Consider the following 17,071-nt stretch of genomic DNA (forward strand, 5'->3'; position numbering starts at 1 on the left):
CACATACGTAGGATTTCAAAAGGGAAACATCTTATCTTGAATGAGAGGTTGTCATTTGGGCTGGTTTTTATTGAACATAGCTGAGTAGGCATCTCGAGGGATAAATTGATTAAGTAACCCCCTTTTTTAAATTGTCAGCTCTTTGTATTATATCAGAGGCCTGGCAGAACACCAGAGGCCTGGCAGAACACCATTCTTCCTGTGTTTGTTGACTCGAATTGGCAAGCTCTGAGGGTATCACCCACGTCAAAGAGTACCAAGTAAGCAGGGGCTCAACTACCCATTTTTGTTAGGGTATGCGAAATGAAAAATCCACGTCCCAACCGGCCCAAACCCAGCACACACACACACAAGAGCTTTTTTTGGTATTATCTTTGCTGATTTTTTTTAGTATGTTAGTGATGCGGCTGTAACAACTGATTATTTTCATAATCGATTAATCGGATGAGTAATTAAACAATCATTTAATCAGGTAAATGACACTTTTTTTCAATTGCCTTCACAGTTCCAATTGATGTTGTTTTAGTCATGTTGTACGAAACAATGAAGACAAATATTTTCTGAGAGCTTCCTGACTCAACTGTAGTCTACAACTGTACTGTTTCAAATGCATAAAACTTGTTAGTTTTAAATCAAAGGTCTGAGTAGAAAACATAAGAATTTCTCAGTACAGTGATCCCTCGCTACTTCATGCTTCAAACTTCACGCCTTCAGTTCATCGCTGACCCTCCCAAATTAAAATAAATACAGCTGTTTCGAGCCGATTGCGTAGTCTCACTCTCTCTCCCTTTCCCTGCTCTTTGTTGGTCAGGCAGTACACTGGAGTTGCTTATTAAGGTTAACGATGATTGACAGACATTTGTTTGATCTTGCCACAGATGCCTGGAAGCTGAAGCGTCGAACCGCTGCATGCGTCAATCATCATTTAACTTGTCAAAAAGTTGCTGTGGCAACTCATTGCGTGTGAGCACCTTGAGCGGATTTGAGTGGACTCACTCACTGAAGCATTTCATAAAGACAAGCATTCTTTTACGCTAGTCTTGTTTAAAAAATAATTCGGTGGGACAGTAACATGTTTAAAATTGCTTTTTAAAAGTGCTTAAAAACCAATTATTCAAATATACTGCATATATACACACATATATATATTTTTTATTATACTTCGGGGGAAAAAAAAGTGAAAAACATGTATGTACTGTATATGCGAAATAACAGACTTGGTGGCGTTGGTAAACAGCCGCCATTTTAAAGCAGTAGACTTCTCAGAAAGACTCTGTTGTCGTGAACCTTCCTAGCTAACCTAAGTAACTTATCTAAAATACTCTTAAATTGGCAAAATCTTGACTTGAATCTATCTTTAAACGATAAAACAGTTTTAAAACTTTCACGTGTCGAAAGTAGACAGAAGGGAACTAATGCAAAAACAGGAGCAATTTTAACAACTTTAACGGTTTATGACTTCCAAACATAGCAAAGGTTACTATGTTTTTTTTTGTTTTTTTTTGTTGAAAAAATGAAAAAAATAACATCAAAGGCAACACCAGATACTTTGCCAAGTAACTAATTAATCTTACATTCAGGTAACTTAGTTACTAACAATAACTTTTTCGGAGAAGTAATTTGTAACTGTAATTAATTACTTTTTATAAGTAAGATTAACAACATTGGTCATAAAGATGAAGTCTGCAGAATGAAAAGTGACGAAAGCAGGGATTTTATTCTGCCAATTTGTTGCCGAACACAATTTGCCCGCAACTATTGCTGATCACTTCTCAGAATTAGCAAAAGAAATGTTCCCTAACGCAAAGATTGCATCGATACGTTAATTTAATTAATTTAACTTTTTAATTTATAATTGGTCAAACTAACGGACAACCTTCAAGTCAAACTGAATTGCGAGCTGAAGTGCAGCTATCAAAAGACATGATAGAAATTGCCAAAAGTGCTACATACAATTCTAACAAAAGTCATTGTTAAATTTTTAGTAATCATGATGTAGCTGAAGATATTGTTCTTTGATTGAACCAGGTAATATGTTACAATATTACCAATAAATTCATATTATTTTAGAATTTATAGTTTTATTTTTGTTTCATATTGCACACAAAATACGACGTTGTAAGATTAGTCACCAATTTGTAAGGGCATACGTCACTAGTTGTAAGATTGCCAACGGCCTCGGGTTGACAGGCATGAAAAACTAGTAGACAACATTTTCAGGTGAATATTGTAACAATGTTGGAATAATCAATTTTATGCATCTTAAAATTTGAGATTTAGAGAAAGTAATTGAAAAATGATGGAAGTCAAAATAGATTAACTATGCATTATACTGAATTTTAGACAGCTAAATTTTACTAAAGGGTAGTACAGTGCCCAAGATATATAGGTATACAGTGAGGAGCAAAAGTATTTGCTCCCCTTGTGATTATGCAAGTTCCCCACTCAGAAAATAGGTAGAGGTCTGAAATTTCAATCATAGATGCATTTCCACTCAGAGACATAATCTAAAAAAAAAAAAAATCCATAGCGCACATTGTATGATTTTTCAATAATTTATTTGTGATTTACTGGGGTTGTAATGTAATAAACAGAAAAACAAGCTATTTTCATACTTCTGTTGTGAATTGGAATGAGTTTATTGCTACCAGCTTTGGTTCTCCATTGAAAGGTTTTTAGGGTTCTCATGGCTTCTCGTGTGCGATTTTAAATGTCCCTTGTGAGCAAATATTTATCGCAAACCGCTCAGGGAAGAGGTTTCTCCATAGTGTGGGTTTTTGTGTGTTTTGATAGGTTTCCCTTTAAGGAGAAGGTTTTACCGCAAACCGTACACATGTAAGGTTTCTCCCCGGTGTGTGTTCTTGCGTGATTGCTTAATTCTCCCTTCTGGGCGAATCTTTTACCACAACATGCGCAGGCAAAAGGCTTTTCTCCAGTGTGTGTACGCGTGTGTCTTGTTAATTGTTGCTTCAGACAAAATCTTTTATTGCAAAGAGAGCAGGCAAAAGGCTTCTCCCCAGTGTGTGTTCTTGTGTGAATGTTTAAATTTCCCTTTGTGGTGAAACTTTTGCCACAAAATGTGCAGGCAAAAGGCTTTTCTCCAGTGTGCGCTCTTGCGTGTATCTTTAACTGTTGACTCCAAGAAAATCTTTTACCACAAACAGTGCAGGCAAAAGGTTTCTCCCCAGTGTGTTGTGTTGCGTGATTGTTTAATTCTACCTTCTTGGTGAATCTTTGACCACAAACTGAGCAGGGAAAAGGCTTTTCTCCAGTGTGCATGCACATGTGTATCTTCAACGACTGTTTCATAGAAAATCTTATTTTGCAAACTGAGCAGGCAAAAGGCTTCTCTCCGCTGTGTGTTCTTGCGTGCCTGATTACCTCTGCCTTCTGAGGGAATCTTTTACCACAAACAGAGCAGGGAAACGGCTTTTCTCCAGTGTGTCTCCTTGTGTGTATCTTTAACAGCGCTTTCCGATTGAATCTTTTATCGCAAACCGCACAAGCAAAAGGTTTCTCCCCGGTATGTTTTCTGGCTATCTCCTTGGTGAATCTAAAAAGCTCCTCTTGAGCGTGAGTCCTTTTGTGTTTCTTCAAAGCGTGTTTATCGAAATAGCTTTTATCGCTAAGTGAGCAGGCAAAAGGTTTCCCAGCGGTGCATTCTTTGGCATCTCTTTTCAATGACAACTTGTTTGAGGATTTCGAACACTTTTGGTCAATGTCAACACCCTTCTCACTAGTCTCAGTGTCCGAAGAGTGCGATGTTACGTCGTCGCTGTCCGAGAGTGGAGATAACAGGCCGTTCAGTTGTGATTGTCCCTCATCTTTTGTTGACAGGGCATTCGAAGGTTTCGTCGCGATGCTCTCTTGGCTTGGACCTTCATCTTCTTCGCTCTTCAGAGTGACAGTAATTGGAAATGTGGTGACTCCATCTTCCTGTTGTTCTTCTTTAATGTGCGGTATCTCCGGCTCCTCCTCCTGTTTGATGTCAGGCGGATCATGCTTCTCAGGGTGAAGATCTTCTTCAGGGACGTCTGCAGGCAAACGGATGGAAAAAAATAAAATAAAAATACATGATTTGCCAGAGGTAACGTCCAAATTACACTTTATGTTGTGATTATTTGTAAGCGTCCATCCATTTCAACTGGAAGGGTGGCAGCGAAAAACGTTCATTCGCTGACAACCCGCACACTTCAAATGGATGCACGTCTATCATCGTCAATAGCAACCAAACAGGCCAACGATTTTGTTCTTTGCTTGGCCCTAGTACACTGTGGACAGACAATTTTCTCCAGGGTATTTTGCTGACTATTTTTATACCTGTCCACACTTACATTTAAGGTGCGTTTAAGCACCCCCCCGCTTCTGCAAGGTACGCCTGCATTTACGCAAACTACGCATGAAAGGTAGAAAGGAGCAGCCTCATATGTTACGTCATTGAACCGGAAACTCATTACTCGCTGGTGAGAAATTTGGAGATTACTACACCTTCTAGACTGTCGCTATTTTGTGATCGCGGTTTTTTTCGTGAACAAAATTAAACACATCACGCAGGAGCGAGAGTGAAGGGAGCGCACACTCGGCTTTTACGAGCAGTTGCAGAGTTGTGATTGAAATGAATCTTGAGAAAACAATGAAAGCCTGACATCGTTACCTGGGATGTTAAAAACGATGCTCAGTTGCGCTCTCACCATTTGCAAAATAACAAATAGAAGCATATGGTGTGGCGCTGCGTATATTTCCTGGAAGTTGCTGGCGCTGCGTATATTTCCTGGAAGTTGAAACCAGGAGTGCTTGTGCATAAATGGCGATTCTTGAAGGGGCGACAATTTTGGCAGGCAGATATGTCATGAAAAAACAGATCGTGTGCCTCTTTGGGGGTACCACGCAGGTCACTTTTCGGGGTTTAATTTCCCTCTACGCATTTTTATATATTCATGTTTGGTCGGCATTAAACTGGGAGGGGCCAGCCCCGCAGCTGGCTGATCCGAGACAACGCGGGAGACGAGCTCTGTAAAAAACACTCAACTCTGCGTCATCCGCAATGGGAGGACCACAAATGGGCACTGAATTCAAGCATATTACTGCGAAGTGCTTAGAAGGTTCAAGAAAAACGTGTGTCTGCCAACACTGTTTAGCATGCAGTCATGCCGCACATAAAAATGGCGACATCATGACTTTTACTTTGCATCTGATTGTTGTACGAAGACAGCAGTCCATATTAAGCGGCGGGTAATATCACTAGAGATGGGATGCTCGAGCCTTCCTGCTCGAATCTGATTCGAGCAAATGAAGTAGAGGCGTATCAAGGCAGTGTTCTGAAAACGGCGTCGAGCAAGCCAAAAGTCACGTGACCACTGCTGACGAGGCCTCGAACGTCACAGACGTGTCAGTGAGTCACACGGTTTCCACAGGAAAATGAAAACTCGATGGGAGCCCGCCCGCTCAATCGTTGTGAACGCAATAAAAAGTGGCAGAATAAGGCAGTTATTTGGCAGTTTTTTGAGAGGAGGAATTTTCGCGAGTGCTACAAACATTTGCTCATTTTCAAGTCAGGAGTGGGAATATCATCACTTGAATTTCATTAAATTCATTCCGCATTGTTATACACTCGATAGTGGCATACGTTTAGATATTTAGAATAGATACAAATACGACACATCAACCCGCCCCCCCCAGAAATTACACTTAATTAAAAAATAAAATGTTTCACAAACCTTTCCTTTCTTTTATTCGGCTCAATTATTTCCATCTTATGATTTTGGAAATCCTTACAGTATGCTATAAATAATTTTCCTGTTCCCAAGCACTGTGCTTACTGTACTGTAATATTTACCAAAAAAACATAACAATACATAGTTACTCCCCGGCATCTAGGACAAGCCACTTACAAGACTTACATTGTCGTGTATTACAAATACTGCTTTGAACACATCTTCACAGACACAGGCTTAAAATGGTCAACTTTAATTGTGTAAATCACACTTAATGACGACATGATCTCCTGGTTGAAATAGACATCCACCTAATTCTATTGAAGATATGTAATGCTGTCAATTTGACTTTAGTTTTAAAAAGAAACGTGCACGTTTATCCAGTAGATGGAGCTCTTGCAGTGTGTCAAACGCCTCGAAACAGTGATTCTATTTAGGGCAATTGTCTTAAAAGTGGTTCATTGTTTCGGAAAGCCTCGGTTTTTCCATCCCTAAATATTACCGGCCCACATTATTTGTGTAACACCTAATCCGCATAATAGGCATACTAGTGTAGCCGACATGCTGTATAGACCAACTAATTACATGTTTAAGGCCATTATCCGTTCTAGTGTAGATGTAACCTTACTTCATAAGTGCACTAACAAATTGCACATTTGTTAGTATATTTCTGTATATTTCTCCAGAAGTAATACAATCGGACTATTTCTCTCACTCCCAACTGGGTACTTGGCTGCAAATATAGTGTGCCTTCCCTGGGAATGTCTTTTTACATGCCTCTTTTTGTGATTTGACACCTTCTTACTACAGAGCAAACATTCAGACAATCCTTCCACAATGGCAATGAATACAATTGATTCGGCCCAAGAAACATTGAATCCTCTGTTCTCCCCAGTTATTTTTCTCTTTTACCCTTTGGGATCCATGGCCCATCACATGGTCACCCTGCTGATAGAAACGTGCGTTGCAGGCTATGACGCAAATCTTAGTTGACAGAAATGTTGAACTGTAATATTTATTCTACACATTTTTACAGCATTGGAAAACATTAACAATGTTTGCGTCATGTTTGTCCTACTGAAACCATATTAAAAAATATGTATATGTATATTATTGCTGTCAAAAATAGCGTGTTATTAACGCGTTAACGAAAATCAATTTTAACGGCGTCATTTTTTTATCGCGCGATTAATGTTTATTGTGACCAAGTGGACTTGTAGTTTTTATCAACTGTGGCCACCGGTTGCAACTTGAGAAAAAAAGTTGTAACCCGGAAACAAAACAATAGGCACGCCCCGCACATGTGCTTGATCTTGCCTGCTCACTCGCTGTGAAAGAGTAGGCTGTTTGAGTTAAACGAAATGGAAACTAAAAAATTCTGAACGGAAAGTTCACGGAGAAGTCCAAGGTACAGCACGCGTTGGAGCAGACAAACACAGTCGCGCTCACTAGAGATTACTGGACGTCCCTCAGTAATGATAACTACATCGGGGTGGGTCACAGCACATTATTTTGACCCACTGTGGGAACTTCAGTCGCATGCTTTGACTGTTATGAAGACCGAAGAGAGACACTTCAGCGACGTTGTTGCAGCGCATTTCATGCAAGTAGCCAAAGACTGGAACATTGAACACAAAGCGGTCTCACTGACCACTGATAGTGCAGGCAACTTGATTGCTGCGGCCAGACAGCTTCCTTTTGAAAACTTGCCATGCATCACACACAGTGTGCACCGAGCAGTCACGGTTTCTTTGCACAACAGCCCGTTTGACAGCGCATTGGCAAAATGCTGAATAATTGGACATTTCAAACACAGCCCAGCAAATGCCGTGGAGCTAGAGCAGCAACACATCGCACACCATCAGAAGAAAAGAGTCGCTCACACAGGAAGTGTCAACTAGATGGATTAGTACCCTTGAAATGATCATGCACGTCTAGCGGAATACGGGACATCTGAGAGATTCGCTGGCCCTACACCCAACCAATGTCGCCATGCCAACAGCTACCGAGCTGGAGAAAATGAGGAAGCTCAAAGCTGCATTGGAGCAGTGCAGGTAACCCATAGTTTGTCCATGTCATGTGCCTATCTGTTAATTTAATAATCAAATTAGATATTTTTCAGAACAGTAATTTTAGTGAGAGAGAGAGAGAGAGAGAGAGAGAGAGAGAGAGAGAGAGAGAGAGAGAGAGAGAGAGAGAGAGAGAGAGAGAGAGAGACACATATCCCTCCTCTCACCCCATATACAACTGATACCAGTGTGGCCTATCTGTGAGTGAGTGAGTGAGTAAGTGAGTGAGTGAGTGAGTGAGTGAGCGAGCGGGTGAGTGAGCGAGCGAGTGAGCTCTATGTGACTAACAACACTGAAGAGCTTCTTTATATTATTGCAGGTACGTGTCTTAACTTGTGTGAGATATTGCTTGAAATGTGAATGACTGCTCAAAGTCAGAATGGCACTGCGAAATATAACACTACATATTGTTTTCAAAAAAAAAAAAAAAATACACAAAGCAAGCCTATCCACTTTTCCATGTTGATAAGAGTATTAAAATAATTCAAGGGACATTTATAATAGATAAAAAGTTGTGATCAATGTGCGATTAATCGCAAGTTAACTATGACATTTGTGCGATTAATCGCGATCAAATATTTTAATCGCTTGACAGCACTAATGTATATATTTTCCTCCCCCATCTTTTTCCATTTTCAAACATTTTTGAAAAAGCATGCGGCTCTAGAGACGCCTGTTGCCGATCCCGGGTCTAAGTCAACAACCTCCTCATCCGTGTTAGTGTCAGAAGAGTGTGATGTTACGTTTACGCTTTCCGAGAGTGGAGCTAACGGGCCAACCTTTTGCTATTGCCCTTCACCTTTTGTTGCCTGGTCTTGGCTTGGACCTTCATGTTCTTCGCTCTTCACACTGACAGTCAATGCAAACGTGGTGATTTCATCTTCTTGTTCTTCTTCTTTAATATCAGGCATCTCCTCTTCCTGTTTACCATGGAGGGCCGTTGTGCTTCTCAGGATGAAGATCCTAAAGTGACGTCTGCAGGACACAGACTGGGGAAATAAAATCATATTATTTGCCAGATTGGATGTCTAATCATCTTTTCACTCTGAATTTACATTAGTTTATCACTTGTCCAGCCATTTAAACTGCCAACTTCAAATGGATTGGACATCTATCGCCGTCAATGCCTGGCCTACTTGTACTGTAATTCGTCAAAAAATGTCATGCTCAGCTTGGTTTTGGATTTTGGTCCGCAAATCTAGTGATATGATGGCAGTGTCGACTCCGTAATCGTTTGCTTAACTTAACATTAGTTTGTGGTAATAGGAAACCTATGGTGGTTTGACACGCACGAGTTGCATTTCGATTTGTAGTGCAGTGCATCGTAAAAATTCTATGCGTCATCTTCGTTATGGATTTAAGAAAAAAAAAAAAAAAAAAAAAAAAACTTCGTCACGGATATAATTTAGGTTGCACTGAGATGTTCTTGAAAATTACGACCACGGTGAAAAAATTCCAGACTTACAACAGCTAATTTAATACTTTTAATACCTTTAATAATGGAAAACTAAATTCAATGCTTTTTTAATACTTTTAATAACCCGCGGGTACCCTGTATATTTTTACAGGATATTCTTTTTATGGAAGTATTTTTTCCCAATTGCTAAATAAATAGTACGGTCATGACAAATAACAGTCTTGTGCTAAATTGAATATGAAATATCTTTAATGCATTTATTCAGTACGATGTGGCAAAATTACTCCATAATGGTCAAAACTGTCGACTTCACCTTTACTGTTGCACCTCGCGAAAGATATTTTATGTCACCGGAATTAGTTTGGCTTTTATCATTTCCCCGCCCCGGCTTCGGAGAGCGTCAACAAACCAGGAGGCGTGACAGCTAGCCAACATGCTAACCCAAACCGAGAGATTTTTCAAAGTCTATTCTCGGCTTTCGAAGCGAAAAATCACTCAAAACTACCTGTGATCACGTCACACGGCGGCGGGGTTGTCGATTGTCCACACTGATCGGCAACCCGTGGCGGGAAAGTTACAACTCGTCCTTTGCTGCGGGAGGAGAGCATGTTTGCCGGGGAAGCAGTTGTGAGAATTACCGCCAGATAAACTGGCCGACGTCAGAGGAGAGCGCAGCTGCCACATGGTCAACATGAATATGGAGTAAATTAATGCTTAACTGCACGGCGAAGACGTCCAGCTAACATGGCAGGATGTGGCTGAGAAGAATTTTTCTACATGCCCATCTATGATCAAACGTAAGTAAATAGTCTTTTATTTAAACAAAGTTTGTAGTGTTTACTTTGTAATCGCTGTATTCGTGGCCATTTAACACAACGTTGCAATTCCTGATCGGGTGGAAAATTTGACAGAACGCCAGACACACGAAGAGGGCAATCAGCAGAGAATAGCGCTCTCCCAGGGTGGGGGGTGTGCGACAAGCCGCCGGTCGCACACTTTTTTTTGGCCTATCTCGGGGTGAACGGGAACTTTCTGAAACCCAAAAAGGCTCACACGCCCTGGTTCCTGCAGAGGTTTGGCTGGCGTGATGCGAAAAATAAACTAATTAATACGCAAAATCAGCTGAATCCGCAGTCCATCTGCATGCTATAAAGCAATGCTGTATTGTAAGATGTTGATCTGGGTGATGTCACATTCGCATTCGTCCTAAACCCGAGACTGGAGCCGGAAGTAATTCATTTTCATGGCGCGGGATTCAAAAATTAAAAATAGAAAACGATCACTTCCGCACACATCCAAGCAGTCCATTTCATTCAGGGGCATAAAACACCACGTGAAATATGAAATAAACATGCTTTTTGGTGTCATACGGACTTTGGGTTTTTTCTTTGTAAACTATAATTTTGGCAAACACACGCACACAATAAATCTATTCATAAATCATAACCATGTTCACTACGTTATTATGCAAGCGTCCAAAAAATACCACAAAAAAACCCAAACAAAAAACGTGCAATTTGATGATCTTTTTTTATTTCTATTTTCTTACCATTCAGAATTTCTTGTTTGCGCTTGCCAGTTTGAAAAGTATAAGGTCCCATCTCGGAAACTTGCGTATCAATATAATATCCCAATTCAACAGTAAAAATACACTTTAGGGGCGTTCACATGCAGTTTTCGAGTCGACAACTGGTATTTACCATAATTATGATATCACACGAAGGCAGCACGCCAACGTCGTTTGGAGATTTTTAGTTAGCAAGGCAAAGGTATTTCTTTAAAAGTTTTTTTCAAAATTATTTTGATGGCTTTGTGCCAAAAATATGGTCTGCCTTCATTTGAAAGGCATTTGTTGTAGTATTTTACTGCATTCATAGGAGAAGTCGAGAAGCGTCTGATATAATGAAATGTATTCAATTTAATGCAAGCCAAGATGCAGACAACCCACTCAAAAACCATACAAATACGCGAGAGCATTTGAAGTTACCTGTCTTGGCTAGCGAGCTAAGGTACACAAAAGTAAGTTCAGTAAGCCTTGGAGGCTTCAACATAAAGATAAACGACTTCCACTGAGCTTTGAATTGGGAATTTGTAGTCCATTAAATCCTTACTTCGGTACTTATCTGATGAGATGCTTTGAAGGACCGCGTTTTATTAGAAGAAGGGTATACGAATGAACTGCAAGTCTGACATGGTACATACAGACGTTACTGGACGTGACCCGGAAGTAGAAACAAACATGTTTTTTTAACAGAAAACTTAAAAAAAAAAAAAACACCTTTATTCAAAACAAATACAAATTTACAATGGGGTGAACAATTCACATACAGTCAGCAAATTTACAACAACAACAAAAATAAATAAATAAAATAATTGGGCTCGAGCGTATGACGTGGCACTCGCGAGGTTTCCGCCGCTATCGCCATTTTGGAAGCGGGAAACATAAGCAGTGAGGCATTTCAACACAGGTCGCTCTTTAAAAATGGTTGGAAATTATTGTGCGGTAAAGAATTGCAACAACCGATCGAATGGAAAGGAGAATGTACAGCTCGACGGAACACCATTGAGTTTCTTCCGGATCCCTACATGGAGAAAAGGCGAGGAAAAGGGCACATCTGAACTTACCAAACGTCGAAGAATGGCATGGGTGGCTTCGATCAGAAGGAAGGGCATAACGTTTGATTCTCCAGTTACACACAGAGTTTGCTCTATGCACTTCCACTCCGGTAAGTTAATTTCGTTTGTTTATGCAAATTTCGGTAACTTTGTGCCCTAAGTCGGCCTGTTGTTAGCTATAGCTACAGCTAAACAACTAGCATGCATTCATATGGCGGAAAACACTCGGGTGACTTGAAGTTCCGCTCTGCGACCCCCAGTTTCGCCAACTTTCAAAATTGTCTGATATGCATGTGTGATACATCATTGGAAAGCTTAAAATCTCAATTTTTGGGGGGAATAAAAATTATGAGCAGGAGGGCATTTTGAAAAAAAAATTTTTTTTAAACAGTAAAACCCAATCTGGAGGCGAGAGCACGCGAGAGCAGAATTACAGACGCCATGACTTTAACAAGATGTTATAACCTACTCGCCTTGTTTTGATCCAAAAATTCCATGTAGCATGTATCACTGAGTGTCAAGGCACAGCTGTGAATGGCCACAGCTGGATTTTGGGGGGATTTTATGGGTGAAACATGGTAAAATAACAAGGGTGCCGATAAGGAAATCGCAGACATCAAGGAGTGGTCGAGATTTTCTTTTTCATATATTTACCCTTTTAAACGTTATTTTTCTTTTTTTTTTTTTGTTTGGCTCGATTATTTATCATCTAACATATCGGTGAAAATGCGACAGTAACAAAAAAAATACAAATAAGCGATAGTTATGAGGTAGATATCTGTGACTTTTTTACAGACGCCATTTTTTTCATTGTGACATAATTTGTTTAAAAGTTGAAAATATGTGAGTGAATAATTTTTTTAAATCGTTTTTTTTTTTTAAACGAAATATTAGACATCAATTAATGATTCTAAGCTAAAAACGACAGACATTTTGAACAATAAATATGATTAATTACTTTCGTTTTATGGCTGGGTTGAAACAAAAGCGGTTGCGCGACGTCTGTAAACGGGGGTTTTCATGGTAAAACGGACAAATTGAAAATAGTTTGGGGGCTTCATGCGCCACGAATCTGCTATGGCAGCATATAGACATATTGTTCTGTCAAGCACAACAGTTGTTTTGGCTTAAAATACAGCAGTTTCTTTTAAAAAGGAGTGCAAGAGCAGAAACTGCTTTTTCAGCCATGTCTGTGTTTTCCGCCATATGCATTGTCTTCATAAGACATAATTCCTGTCGTTGCTAAATGAAAAAGCTAATATTTTGACGTGAGTGAGTGGCAAAGAATTTGTACACAGGCTACATTTTCTGCAACAAAAAATTTGTACATCCGTGGTCACAGACTAATGTAAACACACATTGCCTACCTTTGCTAGAAAGATAGTGTGTCGTTTACTATGGTCATAATATGCAGATCCTGCACCCATCCGCAGCAAAACTGTTCGTAGCTTTGTAGCGATTTGTAGTTTCGGAATTGCTGGTGAGTGTAGTAACTTACACCAAACACTAAATACAGCATGATGTCTATTTCGCGTAGTGGTGGAAGCTTGTCTACATCTTTATTCCATTTGTGTTCGGCTTGCTCGTAAGGGTCAACATTGTTCACATCCTTAAAATTGCTCACATATCTGTCCTTCGCCATGGTAACAAGTTTGTCTCTGTATCAAACTGGCAAGTTTTCCTTACTTTTTTCCATCTTTGGCACTCGTAGTTGAATTGTATTTGCCGTTAAGTTTAAATGTCCCGTGATGCAGACGTGCTTCCGAAATGGCTGCGTTGTCGCAAATCTCGCATGATCCCGTGTTGCTGTGACGTAAACGCTCGAGCCTAATATATAAAAGGGTTGGGGTTGTCTCTTGGTCCTTATAGACCCCACTCACATGACGTCACAACCACGCCTCCGCGCCATATTGTCCGTCAGCTCGTCGTGTTTACGCATTACCGCTACGTAAATTCCTCCTATTATGGCGTGTTTTTCTGCTTGTTAACATTAATAATCAAAATGGTGAAGGCGTGTGTGGCGGTTGGTTGCAGTAACACGGAAGATAGACGGAGAGACATGAAGTTCTACCGTATTCCGAGAGACCCGGAGAGGAGAGCGAGATGGACTGCTGCAATTCGACGAGAAAACTGGGCACCAAACGATCACCACAGACTATATAGTAGTCATTTTATACCTGGTAAGATGCATTTAATATATATTTAGAGGGTTTTGGGCTGACAACCACAATTAAGATCATTGCGAGGCTAATCGCCGACAACATACAGTTTCATATTCAAGATGTTTATTTCTTCCGCCATCGTTATTTTTTGAATAATATTTAGCTTGTACCAAGTTAAAGAAGCTGGCCTCGTCTACGGATCATCAGTTAAACACTGTTATTTGGCGTGGTAAAAATGTGGGGGCTACCTTGGCTGATTTACGTAGAACAATATATTTAAACAGTTTTTAGCAAGCCCTTCTGTGTGTCACATTTGCTTTATTATTATTTTTTTAATTCATAATTTCAACAATCTCGCCTTTGTGGCGTTCTCTTTCGACACTCGGGCTCTTGCGAAATAACTGCTGCTGTGAAATTAAACTTGCTTCAAGTTGCTATAATTTCTCGCTGCGTATCATCCTTGTAATGTTGTCGTACATGTCAGCATGTCTTGTTTGGTAATATCGCGTCACATCGAACTCTTTGAAAACAGCGACTGTCTCTTTGCAAATGAGGCAGACACAGTTGTTGCGTATTATATTGAAGAAATAGTCCAATATCCACCTATCCTTGAAGCGTCGGCCATCGCAGTCAACTTTTTTTTTTTTTATTGATTGCCGCCATTTTAGAAAATTGAAAGTAAAGGGTCACACGGGATAATGTTGCTTAGAGTGCTGCTCTTAAAGTTTTTCAGAGTTGCGTGAGAATAGGCTGAGTTTCTGTGGACAAGATAGTTGTAGATTTCAGGGTAGCAGATGTCAGGCAGAGACGACGAAGACAGCGGGTTGAAAAATATCGATTTAGACCTAAGCTTTTCCACATAACGTCTTTTATGCAACGCATCCAATGAGTTTACAGCATCTGAAAGCACCGGGGCTTCCATGAATTGCACTATAAATTGCACGACAAATTTAAACCATTGAGAATACGGATAAACAATGACGGACAATATGGTGGCCGGATACAGCGACACGTCATTGTGTGACGTTGGTGAGTGGGGTCTATAGACCCCAATCACCAATTGTCAAAATATCCAAACATTACATTGCTGTATAAAAATATGGTCTGGTCAGTGGTCACACTATTTATATATATATTTACTAGAGGCGTGCAAAATTTCCGATTCTTAGATTATTCGCGATTCGGCCGTGGAAGATTCGAGAACGATTCACAAACATCCAAATTCCGATTATTGAATTATACCAGGTAAAGCGGAAATAAAACGCAGTTAGCGCGGTCTTCGGGATGCAATGAGGAACAGACCGTAAATATCATGTGCAGCTAATGTCGCTAGGTGAAAAAAAAAAAATAATAATAATAATACCTGACTGCGGCCGTCAGCCGCTATAAACAGCGTCCAGTTGCTAGTTGCTACAAACATACGGCAAGATACGGCTATGGTAGATATCACATATATCTAGACTAGATTTAATATGACAGACTTTCCCGCGCTAGTAAACAGGCACCATCTTAAAGCAGTCGACTTCTCTAGGAGGCTCTGTTGTAGAGAACCTAATTACTTTTTATCTAAAATACCCCTAAATCGGCAAAATCTTGACTTGAATCTATCTTTAAATGACGAAACAGTTTTAAAACTTTCACATGTCGAAAGTAGACATGAGGGAAATTATGGAATCACGGGCGCAATTTTAACAACTTTAACAGTTGATTCACAACATTAAATTAATTGAATGTAGTTTAAAGCTGCTGATACAGAATGGGATTTTATTTACTGTTTTTAACCAGTAACTTGATACTAAAATAGTAGTTTGGTTTATTTAGCCCGAGAGGATTTAGAACAATTTTGGAACAAATATACAAAACATAACATTAAAAAAAAATGGGGGGAGGGGGGCATCAATATTCGATTTATAATCGAATCAGAGTCTCTGAATCGTAATCGAATCGTTAGGTGCCCAAAGATTCCCACCTCTAATATTTACTATATTATTATAATATATTTAATATAATTACTGTGTTGCTGTTTTTGTACAATTGGTGTATATAATGGAAATTATTATTAATGAGCCAACTCTGAATTGTTTGGCCTAGTTGGTTGTCTATTGGTTTAGTTGTTTTTATTTGTTTTATCTATTTTTTATTTTTGTTTTCTCTCTCTCTTGCTCTCTCTCTCTTTCTCTCTCTGTCGAAGGACAGGAGCATCTTACGAAATATGAATGCTGGACGATGAGATCAGGGGTGGGATGAAATAGGTTTTTCCTTCTTCCCCACTCCCTTAAGAGCGCAAATAATTATTCTGAACTGTACTGTATTTCTGTTTCTTTTGTGCATGCTCAAAGTACAAAAGCTTCATCATCGTTTAATATTTCGAGAACCTGTACACAATCTTGCATTTTTGCATAATTTGCAGTTGAATTCAAGAATAAACAGCATATGGACGATTCAAGTCGCATATGTCTGTAACGTGAACGCACCAGGTGTCAGAAAGACATGGCAGAGAGAGAATGACCCCCCCCCCCCCATACAGAGGACATGTAGTTCACGATGAACACTATTTTTAACTCTGCAAGACCTTTTCCTACTCCCCCGTGTCTTGTTTATGTTAGCAGTGCACATGGAAAAATAGCCGCAGCACGAAGACTCAAAGTGTCTCCATCCAGGGACATTTTCCACCCACTGTAGTACTCGGATTTTCAGAGAAGAAATAACGTATGCTGCCATATCCAGAACGTATGTTGTCATATCCAGCACTTGAATTGCAATGCTTCCTTTTCGCGGTCTTTTAAGGGATTAAGCAGCACTTCTTAAACAAAAGTGAGGACTGACTGAAAAAAAATGGAAATTTTCAAGCAACAGAACGTTGAAGATTTCTATGAAATCGGGGAAGAGTTGGGAAGGTACTGTGAAAACATTTTTTTTTTTCAAATTGTTTTTCAAAGGCACAAATAAAATCATTGACATTTTTTTTCATGATAACAAAATGATTAATAATCATGACAGTTTGGGGGTAAGAATATTTTTCGCTTTTACGTAAATATACTGTGTAGTCACAAAATACATTTTGAGGAGATAGTTCAAAACAGAGGTTGCTCT

General features: G+C 39.6%; 2 protein-coding genes across 3 annotated transcripts in view; one reads left to right on the plus strand and one right to left on the minus strand.

The window, feature by feature from the left end:
* Positions 1–2,001: 2,001 nt before the first annotated feature.
* LOC130919592 (gastrula zinc finger protein XlCGF28.1-like) lies at positions 2,002–11,417 on the minus strand. Its single transcript, XM_057842351.1, has 3 exons — positions 11,312–11,417; positions 8,583–8,772; positions 2,002–4,034 (listed from the first exon to the last, which is right to left on the minus strand). Exons 2-3 carry the CDS (start codon positions 8,692–8,694, stop codon positions 2,746–2,748), a joined length of 1,401 nt encoding a protein of 466 aa, XP_057698334.1. The 5' UTR covers positions 8,695–8,772; positions 11,312–11,417; the 3' UTR covers positions 2,002–2,745.
* Positions 11,418–16,616: 5,199 nt separating this feature from the next.
* The window catches only part of dapk2a (death-associated protein kinase 2a), a 37,531-nt gene continuing 37,076 nt past the window's right edge, over positions 16,617–17,071 (plus strand). For both annotated transcript variants that reach the window (XM_057829450.1, XM_057829534.1), the window contains exon 1: positions 16,617–16,875. In XM_057829450.1, coding sequence (XP_057685433.1) covers positions 16,814–16,875 — 62 coding nt within the window. In that variant the 5' untranslated portion in view covers positions 16,617–16,813. The remainder of the gene's footprint in view (positions 16,876–17,071) is intronic.

Source organism: Corythoichthys intestinalis, chromosome 1 (genome assembly GCF_030265065.1).
Source record: "Corythoichthys intestinalis isolate RoL2023-P3 chromosome 1, ASM3026506v1, whole genome shotgun sequence".
Lineage (NCBI taxonomy): Eukaryota > Metazoa > Chordata > Actinopteri > Syngnathiformes > Syngnathidae > Corythoichthys > Corythoichthys intestinalis.

Bases quoted from the DNA above. Each gene is read 5' to 3' on its own strand.
- LOC130919592 (XM_057842351.1), bottom strand. From the start codon at position 8,694: ATGCCTGATATTAAAGAAGAAGAACAAGAAGATGAAATCACCACGTTT. The intron at 4,035-8,582 runs GTGAAGGGCAAT...GTTTGCCTGCAG, and splicing joins CCAAGACCAGGCAACAAAAG to ACGTCCCTGAAGAAGATCTT.